We start from the raw sequence: 16515 nt of genomic DNA, 5'->3' as shown, positions 1-16515 counted from the left end.
GTTCCCATACTAGGGTGGGTCCCTGCAGTGAAAGTGCCAGGGAAATCCCTACGGTTGCTTTTTTGTGGCTTTTAAAAATATGCATATAGTGTCTCGGTTATGGAGACCCATGTTTGCAAACAAAACAATTTCTGCACAAAGGCACATAGAACAGTTAAAAATTCTGGATACTTGGACAGCCGCCTCGCCAATAGATAAGAAATAACTCTCTCTCAGGCTTGCTATAAGGATTACATGTTAAAAGGTATATACCTTTATATAAACATCCAGAATAGTGTCTGACATGTAATACATGATCAATAAAACACTGGTTTACTGAAATACCACTATGTGAAAAGGCAAGACCTACAAGTGAAACCCAGCTTTGCTGTTTCCAGTTTTATGATCTTGGGAAAGATCCTTCTGAATTTTTACTTCTCACCTGTAAAAGGTAGATAATACAACCTTTCCAACAAAGATTAAATGAGATAGCCTTTGTGAATCTAATGATTATAGTCATAGCTGATGTTTCAACAAATATTTAATGTGTACCTTCCATGTAGCATTAGCAAATGATACAATACTGAATGTTTAGACTATAGATATGATGTCAACCCACTAGGAGCTTATTATTAATACAATCATGACCTTTTATTGACCATTTACCATGTGCCATGAATTTTGATATGTGCTTTACATTATTATCACTACCTATGGGGTAGGTACTATTGTTATTCCCATTTATAAATTTGGAAACTAAAATTTAGAAAAGTTAGGTCCCAGTGACTCTTTTTTTTTTTTTGGCTGCTCAGCGCGGCACGTGGGATCTTAGTTCCCTGACCAGGGATCAAACCTGTGCCCCCTGCAATGGAAACACAGAGTCCTAACCACTGGACTGCCGGGGAATTCCCCAGAGACTCTTGTCTTAACCAATATATCCTAATTGGAGGTGACCGTGAAGACTCCCCACCATGGCTTTCTTTTTACCTTTCCCCTGCCCTTGAAGTCCACCTTAAAATATCACTTTATTCCATTTATAAAATTCAGCCACTTTTCAAAATGCCTACTTTGTAAGTGGTAATTATAGTACATATAACACACATTAAATTATTAAGCATCACCATTATTTATGAGGCCAATTTAAGAATAATTTGCTCTCTCTATATTTCCCAAAAGTGTGTCCACCTGGAGGTTAACTGTAGAATGAATCAACACATAAAGAAAATTGTACCTTTTCCTAATATAAAATTAAAATTCTATTGTATCATAAAATCAAACCGCCATTAAAAATTATTCCACAGGGAATTCCCTGGCGGTCCAGTGGTTAGAACTCCGTGCTCTCACTGCCAAGGGCCAAGGTCAATCCCTGGTCGGGGAACTAAGATCCCACAAGCCATGCGGCCAAAAAACAAACAAACAAAATTATTCCACAAATCAGGACACAGTTAAAAAACAAATTCTATGGATAAATTTTAAACATTTTAAAGTAAAGAAATTTATGAAAGTCATGACTTAAAATTACCAAACATTTGAAAAGGTACTCATATTGTTAACAGAGAGATGTATACTATATTACATGAAAAAGCAGATTATAAATAGGTATTAATATTATGATTCACTTCATAAAAAATAAGTATGTATAAGAAAAAGTCTTGAAGGATATATACCAAAGTGGGTTTTTTTGGTTTTTGTTTTTAATTTTTTGGCTGCACCGCACGGCCTGTGGGATCTTAGTTCCCTGACCGGGGATCGAAACCAAACCCCATGCATTGGGAGCATGGAGTATTAACCACCGGTCCGCCAAGGAAGTCCCCTACCAAAATGTTAACAAGTAGTCAGTTAACTCTGGGTAGGAGGATGTAGATTTTCTTTTTAAATTACTATTTTCCAACTTTTCCAAACATGCAATTTTAAAAGTGTTTAAGGGACCATCTGAAGGGAATTTATAAAGAATTTCAAAACCAGTATTATTTCAACTTAAATAATATATTTTAATACTTACAAGGAATGTCTCGATAACCATTTTCTAATGCACGAAAGTAGTTCATGAATTGTAGAGTAGGAATTTTAAATATCTCCAATAAGCCAGTGTCTTGAAATAGGGTATACATAACCTAAATGTCAATTAAAAGAAAGTTCGCTTTAAAAATCGGAATTTCTATTTCTAGTGAAATATAATATGTTTTTGTGATTTGCATTTGGGAAAGTTAACCATGTATATGCCTTTAACTTAAATAATTTATTAAAAACTTCCCTACAGTGAATTCTTTCCGAAATATGAAAAAGGAAGATACCTCCCTAAAGCCCTTGAAAACCAAAGAATGATGATCATATCATGTCCCAGTTTTGAAATTTTTCCACTCTTCCCTTTAGCTTTTCATTCACAATTTATTGAAAGGCATATGAATTGTATTCTATTCTAGTCCTAGGTGTTAAAAGAAGTCAGAACAATATATTTATCACATTTCTGTCCCTAAAGAATTCAGTGTGATAAATTGTGTGTCCTCCACATAATTTATCCTTATGTTCTCGCATTTCATAAATAAGATACTTTGGAGTTAATGAGAGCAATATTTCAGGAAGGTTAATCTGATGCTGCTGTGTGGACCCACCAGGAAGAACTTTGAGTCTGGGTGGTAAAATGGAAGTATTTTTCCATGGTTCTAGCATGAAAGGGACCATTTGGCCTTGGGTAAAGCACAGGGAGGACCGGTGAAAAAGATGAAGCATAAGTTTCAGTCCAAAGAACTAGATCACCTTTCATGTCCTTTTCAACCTCAAGATTTAATAAAAAGTAAATCTTTATTACTTCTTTAGTGTGAATTAAATCCCATTATTATGGGCAAATAAACTACTTTTCATATAAATATATATAAAATTATGAAATACTTTATATACATAATATTTGTTTTTATATATATGGGTTTATATATCCAGGTTTCTCTTTTCAAATTTTCTATTGAAAATTTCATTTGTGAAAAACATAATTCGATGAACAATGTTGAACTTGTACCTAAACCAATATTATACATCTTTAGATTTTGCTTTTTATAGATTCAAGAAAAAAGTAACTTATAATAAAGCAGTAGAGATTTGAAACAAACCTGACTGAGGATCCTTCCTGATTTCTCTCCCATCTTTTCTACAAGTTCAAAAATTTGAAAATTCCAGTTACTCATATTTTCTATTAATGAGTCATAATCTTCTATTAAAATCAGGTCCCGTGATGCTTCTTGTTCAATCTGTACATGTAGGGGAAAAAAAAAACCAAACCAACTTAACCTTACTTTTTATAAATATTGTTAAATCCATAGCTAAATGACAACACTTAAAAATGAACACTATAAAAATGGTCAATATTATTTTCTATAATGGTTATTCTCAAATATAAATTGTACTTCCTATTAATTCTCTTTGTAGAATGTTATCTTCAGACAAATATAAACATATCTTCTAGGCATAAAAAAACTTATTGGTCTTTACACTACTTTTATAAATAAAACTATTATATTTCCAAAACACTACACAAATCTAAAATCCATTATTTTCATTTTGGAAGTTACAGGTATCAAAGGAGACAGAAACTCATATCCTTAAACTGACATTTATTACTAGGATAACTTCCCAAAAGAAATGGATGGATTTTTTTTCCCTAAAAAGCTTAGATTTTGAACTTTAAGAACAAAAAAAATATTAAGAACAAAAAACCCCCTACAATTATAAGTAGGTTATTTTCATTGTTTTTAATGACTATGCACATACGTTATTTTTTCATATTTTAACACATACAATGAAGAAAAAATCAGCATAGAAAGTAATATATTGACTATAAAACCAAATAAATGTGTTCATTTTAAAATGAACGCACTTAGTTATTCTAGGATGATGAGTTTAAAAGTAATTATTTTTAACCCAAGGTTTTCTTTCTTTTTTTTGTTTTTAATTGGGGTATATTTGATTTACATTGTTGTGTTAGTTTCAGGTGTACAGCAAAGTGATTCAGTTATACATATACATATATCTATTCTTTTTCAGATTCTTTTCCCATGTAGGTTATTACAGGATATTGAGTAGCATTCCCTGTGCTATACTGTAGGTCCTGGTTGTTTATTTTATATATAGTAGTATGTATATGTTAATCCCAAACTCCTCATTTATTTAAAGAAACTCTATTTTCAGGTGTTAATGGTGACTTTTCAGTAAAAATTTTTTAAAAATCATTATATTAAAAACCTTGTTCTGGGTAAAAATAATAAACTTAGTACTAACTAATAATATATTTCACCTTAACATAATCATATTGAAAGTTTATCTTTTACATTTGGTTGCTCTTCATTCTGTGCCTCTTCTTTTAGGTGATTATCACCTTCCCAAAGTAATTTTCTGCAGTCTCTGTTCTCTGTTTCCACTTCTTGTTGAGCTTCCGTAAGGTTGAATGATGCTTTTGAGAAAACGGTATTGTCTTCATCACCTTTCAAAAAGTATTTAAAGTAATAAACAAGAATAAAACATGTCCTATATGAACAGTTTTATAAGAAAAATTTGTAAAAAGTATTCAGATAAATTGAACCATACTGGCATTCAATCTAAATTAATGACACAATTAAGTTGTATCTTGCTGGACCAGTTGGCCCAGGTACCTTGTGCTCAGGCAATATTTCACCTGATATAGCTACTCATGGATGAAAGAGAGGGTGGAAATTCATTATAAAAGTGAGAAACTGAAAATGTCAGTCCCTCTCAATAGGAGAGTTTTTTAAAACCAATTTCACGTAAACTACTTCTAATACCTGAAATCGTTTGAGTTTTGGATATGAAAATTCTAAACTCATAATTATGGATGAGATTAAGGCAAATCTAAAAATTAGAACAATGTTATGAATTGAGTTATTTCTCTACCAATGTGATTAATAATACTCTTTTTCCCAAATTACATGGAAAAGGGAAGCAACATTGGTAGCTACATTTCATTCATTCATATGCAAAAAAATATTCATACTCATTCTATTTGTAATATGCTAAACAGGAAACTTTTCCAAAACACATCAACAGTAGAATAAATAAACTGTACTGTATTCACACAATTGAACACTACAAACAGAAGAAACTACAATCACATGCACCAATATGGATGATTTTTAAAAATACAATGTCAAGTGAAGGAAGCCAGACACAAAGGTATATACTCTGCAATTCTCTTTATGAAAAGTTCAAAAACATATCAAAATTGACACACATGAGTATTGAAAGACAGGATAAACATTATCTTTGGGGGAGATTCCTGGAAGCAGGGCATGAGAGGAGGTACTGGTAATAGTTTGTTTGTTGATCTGGGTGCTGATTACATATGTATATTAGATGTATGAAAATTCATCAAGCCACAAACCTAGGATTTATTTATTTTTCAATATGTAGGGATTTTTTAAAATAAAAGTGTTTTTAAGAGTACTCATTCGAGTTGACTTTCAGAAGAACTAGGTTGGTTGGTTGGTTGGTTGGTGAATTTATTTATTTATATTGAAGTCTAGTTGATTTACAATGCTGTGCCAATCTCTGCTGTACAGCAAAGTGACTCAGTTATACACATATAGACGTTCTTTCAGAAGAACTAGGTTTAAATCCTGATTTTTGTACTTAATAATGGCAAGCTTTTCCCCCTGTAGAATGTGGATAATAACACCTATTTTACTAGCTGTTACACATAATAGGTGATCAATAACTGTCAGTCAAATCTGAACCTAACACACTGAATATACTAAAAAATCATTAACTGATCATGATCAGGAAGTATTACCCTTTGGAAAACATTACTTTTCAAATGTTTCCAAATGAACACACTTATTTTAAGAAAATTTAAAAATTCAGATTATTCAACTGTTCTTGGTAAGTTAAGGCACTAACTACAATTATATTCTAAAATAGCCGTCAATCCAAAAGTTGTTGACATTTGAAGTACATGATTTACTTTTTAATGACCTAAATTCCTAATAACTGTATCTTACAGATAATAAGAAAAACAGATGAAATAAATATAGCAATTTCTTCTCCAAAGATGTCCACAGTACTATCTCTTATCCCACATGCATTCTTTCGAAATGTATTCTTATTGGTCCATCAAGAGAGCATTATTTCCCAACCCCCTGGAATCTGGACAGGCCACATGACTGCTCTGATTAACAGAATATGACAGAAATGACAACTCTGTCTGGTCTGGGTTGAGCCATTAACTGGACTGGCAGCTTCCATAGCCTCCACTTTTGGCCTCCAGCCAAAATGTTGGAAGAAGACCAGAGAGAGGTCATATTTAAATGGACTGGTCAATAGCCAGCAGACACATGAGACATCCTGGAAATTCAGTCCAATCAGTCCTTTGGATGACTGTCACTCTTGCCAATATCTGACTGCAATTACATGACAGCCCTCAAGTGAGAATCTCCCAGCTGAGACCAGTCAATGCAAAGAACTGTGAGAATTAATAATCTGTTGTGGTTTTTAAAAGGCTTTATTGAGTATAATTACATGCCATAAAACCCACTCATAGTAAGTGTATAATTCAATAATTTTAGTAAATTTAGACTTCTGCAATATTCATGACAATCTAGTTTTTTTGTTTGTTTGTTTGGCCCAGAATTTTTGTTATTATCGTCATTATCTTCAAAACACCTGATTGCTTTGGTCTTTAGATTCAAAAAAGTCTTTTTTTTATTGAAGTATAGTTGATTTACAATGTTGTGTTAATTTCTGCTGTACAGCAAAGTGATTCAGTTATACATATATATACATTATATTTTTAAATTTTTTTATTTTTTGGCCACGCTGTGCAGCATGCAGAATCTTAGTTCCCTGACCAGGGATCGAACCCGAGCCCCCTGCAGTGGAAGTGTGGAGTCTTAAGCACTGGACCGCCAGGGAAGTCCTACATTCTTTTTTAATATTCTTTTCCATCATGGTTTATCACAGGATATTGAATATAGTTCTCTGTGCTGCACAGTAGGACCTTGTTGTTTATCCATTCTATACATAATACTTTGCATCTACTAACCCAAACCTCCCACTGCATGTCTCCCCCAAACCCCTCCCTCTCGGAACCACAAGTCTGTTCTCTATGCATGACAGTCTCGTGTTAGAACATTCTCATCACCTCAAAAAGTGCCCTTATGCCTCTTTATAGTTCATCCTTATTTTCACCCCAGGCAACTGCTATTCTGATTACTGTCTCTATAAATTTGCCTTTTCTAGAATTTCATATAAATAGAATCAAACAATATATAATCTTTTTAGCTTAGTTTTTTTTCACTTAGAATAATGTTTGGAAGTTTATCCACGTAGTAGCATGTATCAGCAGTTTGTTCTTTTGTTAAATAGAATACCATTGTATGAATATACCACATGATATTTATTCATTTACAAGTTGATGGACATTTTGATCTTTTCCAGTTTAGCACTATCATGAATAATGATGTCATAAGCATTCATAATGCTGTCTTTGAGTGCTCATATGTTTTCTCCCGAGTAAATTCTTATCCATGTTACTGCTGGGTAATATGGTAAATTTATGTCTAACTTTTTTGTTTGTTTTTGTTTTGTTTTGTTTTTTGGCTGCACCACACTGCATGTGGGATCTTAGTTCCCCAACCAGGGATCGAACCCACACCCCCTGCAGTGGAAGGGCAGAGTCTTAACCACTGGACCACCAGGGAAGTCTCCATGTCTACCTTTTAAAGAAACTGTCAAAATGTTTTCCAAAGTGGGTTTACCATTTTACATTCCCATCAGCAATGCACAAGTTCAAATTTCTCTGCATCCCTGCCAACACTTGGTATTGTCTGTCTTTTTGGTAGTATTAATCTGCATTTCCCTAATGACTAATGATGTTAATAATTTTTCCATGTGTTTACTACCCATTCATTTATATCCTTCATATCCTCCACCAAAAGTCTTTCACAAAAATATCTAAAATCTTTGCCTGTGTTTTAATTGAGTTGGTTGACTTACTATTGAGTTAAAGAGTTATATATCATGGATATAAGACCTTTATCAGATGTATAATTTGCAAATATTTTCTCCCAGTCTGTGGTTTGTCTTTGATTTTCTTATTGGTGTCTTTTGAAGTGGAAATAAGTTTTGAAATCAGGTAGTGTCAGTCCTCCAAATTTGTTATTTTTCCAAATTGTTTTGGCTATTTTAGGCCATTTGTATTTCCATGTAAATTTTAACACCAATTTGTCAATTTCTACCAAAATAAGCCTACTGGAATTTGATCAGAATTGCAATGAACTTACAGATCAATTTGGAAGAATAGCCTGTTGACAGTACTGAGTTTCCCAATCTGTTTGCTATGCAATGCCTCTCAATTTATTTAGACTTTCTTTAATTTTCTCAACAATGTTTTATAGATTTCAGTTTATAGATCTCCTACTTCTTTTGTTAAATTTATCCTAACTTTATTCTTTTTGATACTATTATGAATGGAAACATTTTCTAAATTTCAATTTTTGATGGTTCATTTCTGGTATATAGAAATACAATTGATTTTGTACTTTGATCTTGTGACTTTGCTAAACTTATTTATTGGTTCTAATAATTGTGTGTGTGTGTGTGTGTGTGTGTGTGTGTGTGTGTGTGTGTGTGTATTTGGAATTTTCTACAAATGATCTGTGAATAAGGACAGTTTTATTTCTTTATTTCCACTCAGGTATCTTTATTTTTTTATCTTTCTAGAAATTTTCCTGGCTAGAGCCTCCAGTACAATATTGAATACAAGTGCTGAAAGCAAAAATCCTTCTCTTATTCTTTTTTTTTTTAACATCTTTATTGGAGTATAATTGCTTTACATTGTTGTGTTAGTTGCTGCTGTATAACAAAGTGAATCAGCTATACATATACATATATCCCCGTATCCCCTCCCTCTTGCTTCTCCCTCCCACCCTCCCTATCCCACCCCTCTAGGTGGTCACAAAGCACCGAGCTGATCTCCCTGTGCTATGCAGCTGCTTCCCACTAGCTATCTATTTTACATTTGGTAGTGTATATATGTCAGTGCCACTCTCTCACTTTGTCTCAGCTTCCTCTTCCCCATGTCCTCAAGTCCATTCTCTACTCTGCGTCTTTATTCCTGTCCTGCCCCTAGGTTCTTCAGAACCATTTCTTTTTTTTTTTTTTTAGATTCCATATATATGTGTTAGCATACGGTATTTGTTTTTCTCTTTCTGACTTACTTCACTCTGTATGACAGACTCTAGTTCCATCCACCTCACTACAAATAACTCAATTTCGTTTCTTTTTATGGCTGAGTAATATTCCATTGTATATATGTGCCACATATTCTTTATCCATTCATCTGTCGATGGACACTTAGGTTGCTTCCATGTCCTGGCTATTGTAAAAAACTTCAAAAAGAGTCATGTCCCTTCTCTTATTCTTGATCTTAGGGGGAAAGCATCAGTCCTCCTCCAGTAAGGATGATGTTAGCTCTGTGTTTGTTTCAAAGATGCCCTTTATCAGATTGAAGGACTTCTCTGATATTACTGGTTTGAGTGTTTTCATCATGAAAGAGTGTTGGATTTTGTCAAATGCTTTTTCTGCATCTAGATAGATTATCGTGATTTTTCCCCCTCTTTAATGGGGTGTATTACATTGATTAATTTTCAAATGCTAAACCACCCTTGCATCCTGGCATAAATACCAATCGGTCATGGTATGACATTTTATCTGTTGCTAGATTCAGTGTGCTAGTATTTTGTTAAGGATATTGGAAATGTTGGTCTATAGTTTTATTTTCTTGTGATGCCTTTGTTTGCTTATGGTATCAGAGTAATACTGGTGTCATTTATAGAATGAGTTGGGAAGTTTGCCCTCCTATTTTTTGGAAGTTTGTGAAGGATTGGTCTTCTTTCTTGTTGTTTTTTAGTCCTTTAAAATGTAAAACCCCAAAACTATTAAATTGTACACTATAAAAGGGTGAATTTTAAAGTATGTGAAGGGATTGATATGCACCTATAACCCCTGAAAGGGCCTATTTCTGGTTTACCTTTATTCTTAGGATGCAGTACTGCTGAGTTTAGCAAGTTATTCCTACCACGGCAAGCCTTCAATTCCAATCTTTATCTCCCTAGTCCCGTGGAGCTACCAAAAGGGACTGCTCATTCTATCAGTTACTGGCCCCTCTGGAAGCAGCGAACACCCTTTTGTAGCCCCAAACTTGAGACTCACTTTCTTGAATTTCTGTCCTCCTCCAGGTCTTATACTGGAAATTCTGAGCAGCTTGTTAGTTCTTCAATGGCTTCAAGCAGATTTTTTTGTTGTTGTTAATGACTTGTAATTTTTCTAGCTACCTTCAGGGGATATGATGGTCTGAGTTACCTAGTTAACTATTAGTGGACACTTGAATCATCAATGTTTTAAAGTTATAAAACAACTATAACTTTATCACTAACAATATTTCTTGTTTGAGGGCATGTTTCAGAATAACATAATTAACTAAATTTTAAAACAACTCCTTTGTGTAATTATTTAAAAATGTATGCAAACCCTTTTGAGCTAAGATTATGCAATTTAAATTTCGAGGTTAATATAGTTAATTTCACTACTTATGAACCCTAGCCGTAACATAAGACTATATTCATTCGTACAGCACATTTTTACTCTTCAAAATACTTTCACCATCTATTATTTATAATTTGCTAATAACTCCGCTGTGAAGTAAAAAAGATTATAATCTTCATTTTAAAGATGGATAAACTAAAAAACTCATTCATTTATTCATTTTAAAAAACAATGTAAGAAATTGTTCTTAAATTTAAACACACATGACTTTTGCAGTCTCACCTGACTTTTCCCTGTGGCAGTCTGTACCAGACTCTGGTTCAGATGCTGAAGCATATTTCAATATTTGATGTCCACAGCTTATAAAATAAAACAGATAAATATGTGTATATGATAAGTGAGGCAAAATTTTTTTACCTAAATACAATCAGAAAATCTGGTTATTTTTTAACTGCAAGATCCGAACTGCAAAATATCCTAATATTCCAATCTCTCTATAAACTTAACAGGCTTTATCTTAGAAAGCACCTGTGTCCTTATGAAGGAAATAACATATTTTGGAAGTAACACTGAGATCTGAGGTAAACACTTATTACCATCAAAGCAGAAATGAGAACAAACACCATGTGAACTGGGTACTGTAAATAGGTACTAAATTAGTACATACTAAAATAATTCTCATACATTTACTGATATCTTATGATGGATAAAACACCACTATATTTCACTTCAGATGGAGATCATTTAGCTGGGAAATGAATAATGGCACTGAAATGAAAAAAAAAATTGTTTAGAATAAAAACTACTAGATGAAGAAGAGGATATAGTATTCATTAATCATCTAGTTATAATACAGAACGAGAAAACTGGTAATACTTTATTAAAATAACCTATATTTTGAAACAAATAGTAAACACTTGGGAAACTTACCTGTTACATAAATTGCTATCAGAATTTCTAAGTTGCTGATAAAAATCTGGTGAATTGGGTGCATTGCTCAGAGATCTGTGTAAAATAACACTTGGCTTAGTAAGAAAATCAGCAGTGTCAGGAAATTCTATAGGCGATCGGTTAGTTGGAGAGCCAGCAGACATTGGTCCATGACTGGGAGAATTCAGGCCGGGTAAAGCACCTAAAAAATTGAAAGAGAAGAAAGAGATATGTATGTATGTATGTACTGATATGTACGTGTTTATTGTCTGTGTTTGGGTGTTTATAAAGAGCGTTTTCCTTCTTTAAAGAAAGCAAAGTATTTACAGTTAAATGACAAACTAGATTTCTACATGGAGCTATCTTCAAGAACTTCTACGAATTCAGGCAGAATATAGACCATATGTGCCATCATCAATGACTGTGGAATAAACACCCTGTGGCAGGATGGCACATAGTAGGTAAATACTAAAAGTATAACTAAAATGTACATAATGTGTGGCACAAATTTTCCTAATTCATATTGGTCTTTAACATTTTGTGTCCCTACCAGCTTGATTATCCACATGAACAAAAGCATCTTTACCAAATTTTATTGAATATTTTTCAATACAATAAAATTCATTTTTATCGAAGAACCAAAGTTCTTGATAGCATTAAGCAAACTAAGCATATGATAAAATTATATTAACACAACAGCAGATCCCTTGAAAAAAATCCACATCTTTTCAGCTCATTCATTCATTCAACAAGTATTTGAGAGCCTATTATATGCTGGAAAATGTGCAGTGTTTCACAATGGAGAAGATGCCATCCCTACAACTCAATGAACCTAAAGTCTAGTGGAAAATACAAACAAGTGCTAAGTGTTAAAATAAGGGAAAAAAAAGAGTGCTTCAGAAATACATCCCTAATCCTACTGATTTACTCAAGAGCCTTTGCTGGGTGCCTTGAACTAAGGGTATATCTGGAGAGGTGTAGGTGGATTTAAAACTTTATTTTGAAATAAAGATCCAAGTAAAGTGTGAATCAGAGAGGAAAGCAAATAACAGTTGTTAAGGTATTATGGTATTTTCAGACATAGTTACAGATGTGTGTGATGGTTAATTTTATGTGTCAACTTGGCCTGGCTATCATGCCCAGTTGTTTGGTCAAATTCCAGTCTAGATGTTGCTGTGAAGTTATTTTTCAGATGTGATTAACGTTGAAATCTGTAGACTGAATAAAGCATATTGCCCTTTATAATGTGGACTGGCCTCATCCAATTTGTTGATGGCCTTAAGAGAAAAGACTGAAGTCCTCCAAAGAGGAAGGAATTTTCCCTCCAGACTGCCTTAAGAGTCAAAACTGCAACATCGACTCCTGCTAGAATTTCCAGCCTGGCAGCCTGCCCTAAAAATTCTGGACCTGACAGCCCTCTCAATCTGGTGAGCCAATCCCCATCAGTCAATCAATCAATCAATCACTCCCCACCCCATGTATATGTATGTAAGTATATACGTATGTATGTAGGTATATACACATGCATGAACATCCTATTAGTTCTATTTGTCTGGAAAACCCCGACGAATACAATGTGTTATTTTATTTAATCTTCATAATAGCCCTGTGAGTTAAGTAGCATTTTCATTTTACATGTGCAGGGCTGCCAACTGCTGTTCTATCAAACTGATTTGTTTAGAGGCTCCTATAATTTCATATAATGTTGGGGCTGAAAAAGATTTTATAAATAATCGGTCAAACACTTTAATGTTTCAGAAGACGAAACCGAGGACTAGAAAGGGGAAGTATCTTTCTTGTCAAAATAATAACAGTTAGTTACTAACTGGAGACTAAAGTCTCAATTTTCAGCATTCTTTTTTCTATTATAATACTGAGTGTCCAAAACCCTGACAAACAGGCTGAGAAGAATAAAGGATAGCCTAATTTTAGGGTAGAAATTTCATATAACATAGAAAAGCTTCGAGGAGAAGACAAAATGGTAAAGAAAAACCCAGCAACCTTTACAAAATACTTTCTACAATACAGATTCATCGTTTTTATTATAAACCTTTTAAATTGTGAAATATAATAACACACATACAGAAAAGTTATAACAGGAATGCTCACCACTCAAGCTAAAACATAAAACATGGCCAGAGATCAGAAACCCATGTCCAATATCTAATTCCCCTCCCTCTCATTAAAGGAAAGCATTACTTTGACTTTTATGGTAGTGTTTTTCTTGCCTCTCTTTATATTTATGCCACATATGTATCTCTTTACAGTTTAGTTTTGCCCTTTCTTTGAACTTTGTAAATTGAATCAGATAGTATAAATGCTTTTATGCCTTGCTTACTTTACTCAACATTTTAAAAAGATGTTTCACATGTTCATTCATTTTGAATGACATATAAAATTGTATGTATAAATATAGCACAATTTTATTTCTCTGTTCAAGTACTGAACTGCCAAATTGTTTTCCAAAGTAGCTGTAGCATTTTACTTTCCAATCAGTGATGTATGAGTGTTCCTACCTCTGAACATTTTTCCAACACTTGTTATACTGTCTTTAGAATTATAGACATCTTAGTGGGTGTGAAGTCATGATTCCTTGTGGTTTTGATTTGCATTTCCCTAATGACTAATGATGCTGAGTATCTTTTCACGTGGTTAGGGCCATTTGTATACCTTCTTTGGAGAAACATCTATTCAAATCTTTTGCCAATTTTTTAGTGAGGTCATTTGTGTGTTTATCATTGAGTTTAAAGACATCTTTGTCTATTCGGAATACAAGTCCATTGTTAAATCGTAATTTGCAAATATTTTCTCCCATCCTGTGGACTGTCTTTTCACTTTCTTTAGGTGTCTGTTGAAGTAAATACAAATGATTTAATTTTAATGAATTCCTATTATCAATTTTTTAAAAATATTGATTTATTTATTTGGTTGCACTGGGTCTTAGTTGCGGCAGGCGAGCTCCTTAGTTGCGGCTCACAGGCTCCTTAGTTGCAGCATGCGAACTCTTAGTTGCAGCTTGCATGTGGGATCTAGTTCCCTGACCAGGGATCAAACCCGGGTCCCCTGCATTGGGAGCACATAGTCTTATCCACTGTGCCACCAGGGAAGTCCCCCTCTATTATCAATTTATTTCATTTATGGACTGTACTTTTGGTGTCTAAGAATATCCAAACTCAGAGAGATTTTCTCCTATGTTTTCTTCCACAAGTTTTATGGTTTCACTCTTATATTTGAGTTTATGAGCATTTAGAGTTAATTTTTGAGTATGATGACAGATATGGTTCCAAATTCATTCTTTTTCATTTGTATATCTATCCAGTTGTCCCAACATCATTTGTTAAAAACACTATTCCTTCCCCATTGAATTACCTTGGCACACTGGCTGAAAATCAATTGACCATGTAAGGGTTTATTTCTGGACTCTCAATTCTATACCACTGAGTTGGAATATCCTTATGCCAGTGTCACTGTCTTGATTACCATAGCTTGGTAGTAAGTTTTAAAATTTAGAAGTGTGAGTCCCCCAGTTTTTTTCTTCTTTTTTTTATTAAAGATTATTTTAGCTACTCTGGGTCCCTTGAATTTCTATATGAATTTTCAGATCAGCGTCTCAAATTTCTGCAAAAAAGCCAGCTCGGATTTTGATAAGGATTTGTACTAAATTTAGAACAATTTAAGGGGTATTGCCATCTTAACAATATTAAGTCTTCTGGTCCATGAACATGGGATATTTTCCATATGGGTCTTCCTGCAACTTCCCTGGTTGGTCCAGTGGTTAAGACTCTGCGTGCCAATGCAGGGGGCATGGGTTTGATCCCTGGTCGGGGAACTAAGATCTCACATGCCACGCAGCGTAGTCAAAAATTAAAAAAAAAAAACATATCTGGGTCTTCTTTAATTTCAACGTTTTATAGTTTTCAGTGTACAAGTCTTGCACTATTTTGCTAAATTTATTCCAAAGTATTTTTTTTCTTTTTTTTAAAATAAATTTATTTATTTATTTTCTTTTTGGCTGCGTTGGGTCTTCGTTGCTGTGCGTGGGCTTTCCCTAGCTGCGGCGAGCGGGGGCTGCTCTTCGTTGGGATGCGCGGGCTTCTCACTGCAGTGGCTTCTCTTGTTGCAGAGCACGGGCTCTAGGTTTGCGGGCTTCAGTAGTTGCAGCACGCAGGCTCAGTAGTTGTGGCTCACAGGATCTAGAGCACAGGCTCAGTAGTTGTGGCACACAGGCTCAGTTGCTCTGCGACATGTGGGATCTTCCCGGACCAGGGATTGAACCCGTGTCCCCTGCAATGGCAGGCAGATTCTTAACCACTGTGCCACCAGGGAAGTCCTGAAATTATTTTCTTAATTTCAGTTTTGCATTGTTCATTGCTAGTATATAGAAATACAATTGATTATTGCATATAGATCTTGTATTCTGCCACACTGATGAACTTGTTTATTGGTTGTAATAGGTTTAATGAATTTCTTAGGATTTATAAATATATGATTATGTTGTCTGCAAATAGCTTTACATCTTCCTTTTATTCATTTTTACCTAAACTTCCCTGGATAGAACCTCCAACCCAATATTGAGTAGAAGTGGTAATTATTTTATAATTATTTAAATTATTTTATAATTTTATTTTACAATTTCTAATTCTTTATATTCTTTCTGTGGTGAGACATTGTTGTCATACTGTCCTTACTTTAGATATGGTTTCCTCAAGTTCTTTAAACATATTTATGGTAGCAGATTTAAAGTCATTACTAAATCCCAAATCCAAGCCTCCTCAGGGAAATTTTGTTGGCTGTTTTTCATTGTCTACATGGTGAAAATTTTATGGTTTCTTTGCATGCTTCATGGTTTTTTTGTTGAAAACTGGACATTTTAGATAATATATTGTAACAATTCTAATATCAGATCTCTCCCACCCTCAAGGTTTATGTTGCTGGTTTTTTGTTTGTTTCTGATTATTCATTGAGTGATTTCCTGGACTCATTACGTAGATTTTGTTTTCTCTGAGGTGTGTAGCCACTGAGTTCTCTGCTGCCTTTTTTTCCCTTTTCTCCTTGATTTAT

The 16515-nt window shown here is 33.9% G+C and overlaps 1 protein-coding gene across 1 annotated transcript in view; it reads right to left on the bottom strand.

The window, feature by feature from the left end:
* PDE3B (phosphodiesterase 3B) overlaps positions 1 to 16515 on the bottom strand; it is a 174824-nt gene that overhangs the window by 28903 nt on the left and 129406 nt on the right. The window contains exons 6-10 of the mRNA XM_061201481.1: positions 11455 to 11656; positions 10807 to 10883; positions 4299 to 4450; positions 3084 to 3221; positions 1982 to 2093 (exon numbers count right to left, since the gene is read on the bottom strand). Of these exons, the coding sequence (XP_061057464.1) occupies positions 1982 to 2093; positions 3084 to 3221; positions 4299 to 4450; positions 10807 to 10883; positions 11455 to 11656 (681 nt within the window). The remainder of the gene's footprint in view (positions 1 to 1981; positions 2094 to 3083; positions 3222 to 4298; positions 4451 to 10806; positions 10884 to 11454; positions 11657 to 16515) is intronic.

Source organism: Eubalaena glacialis, chromosome 10 (assembly GCF_028564815.1).
Source record: "Eubalaena glacialis isolate mEubGla1 chromosome 10, mEubGla1.1.hap2.+ XY, whole genome shotgun sequence".
NCBI classification, from domain to species: Eukaryota; Metazoa; Chordata; class Mammalia; order Artiodactyla; family Balaenidae; genus Eubalaena; species Eubalaena glacialis.
Note: the sequence above shows the minus strand (reverse complement) of the source record. Positions and strands in the feature narration are given on the sequence as shown.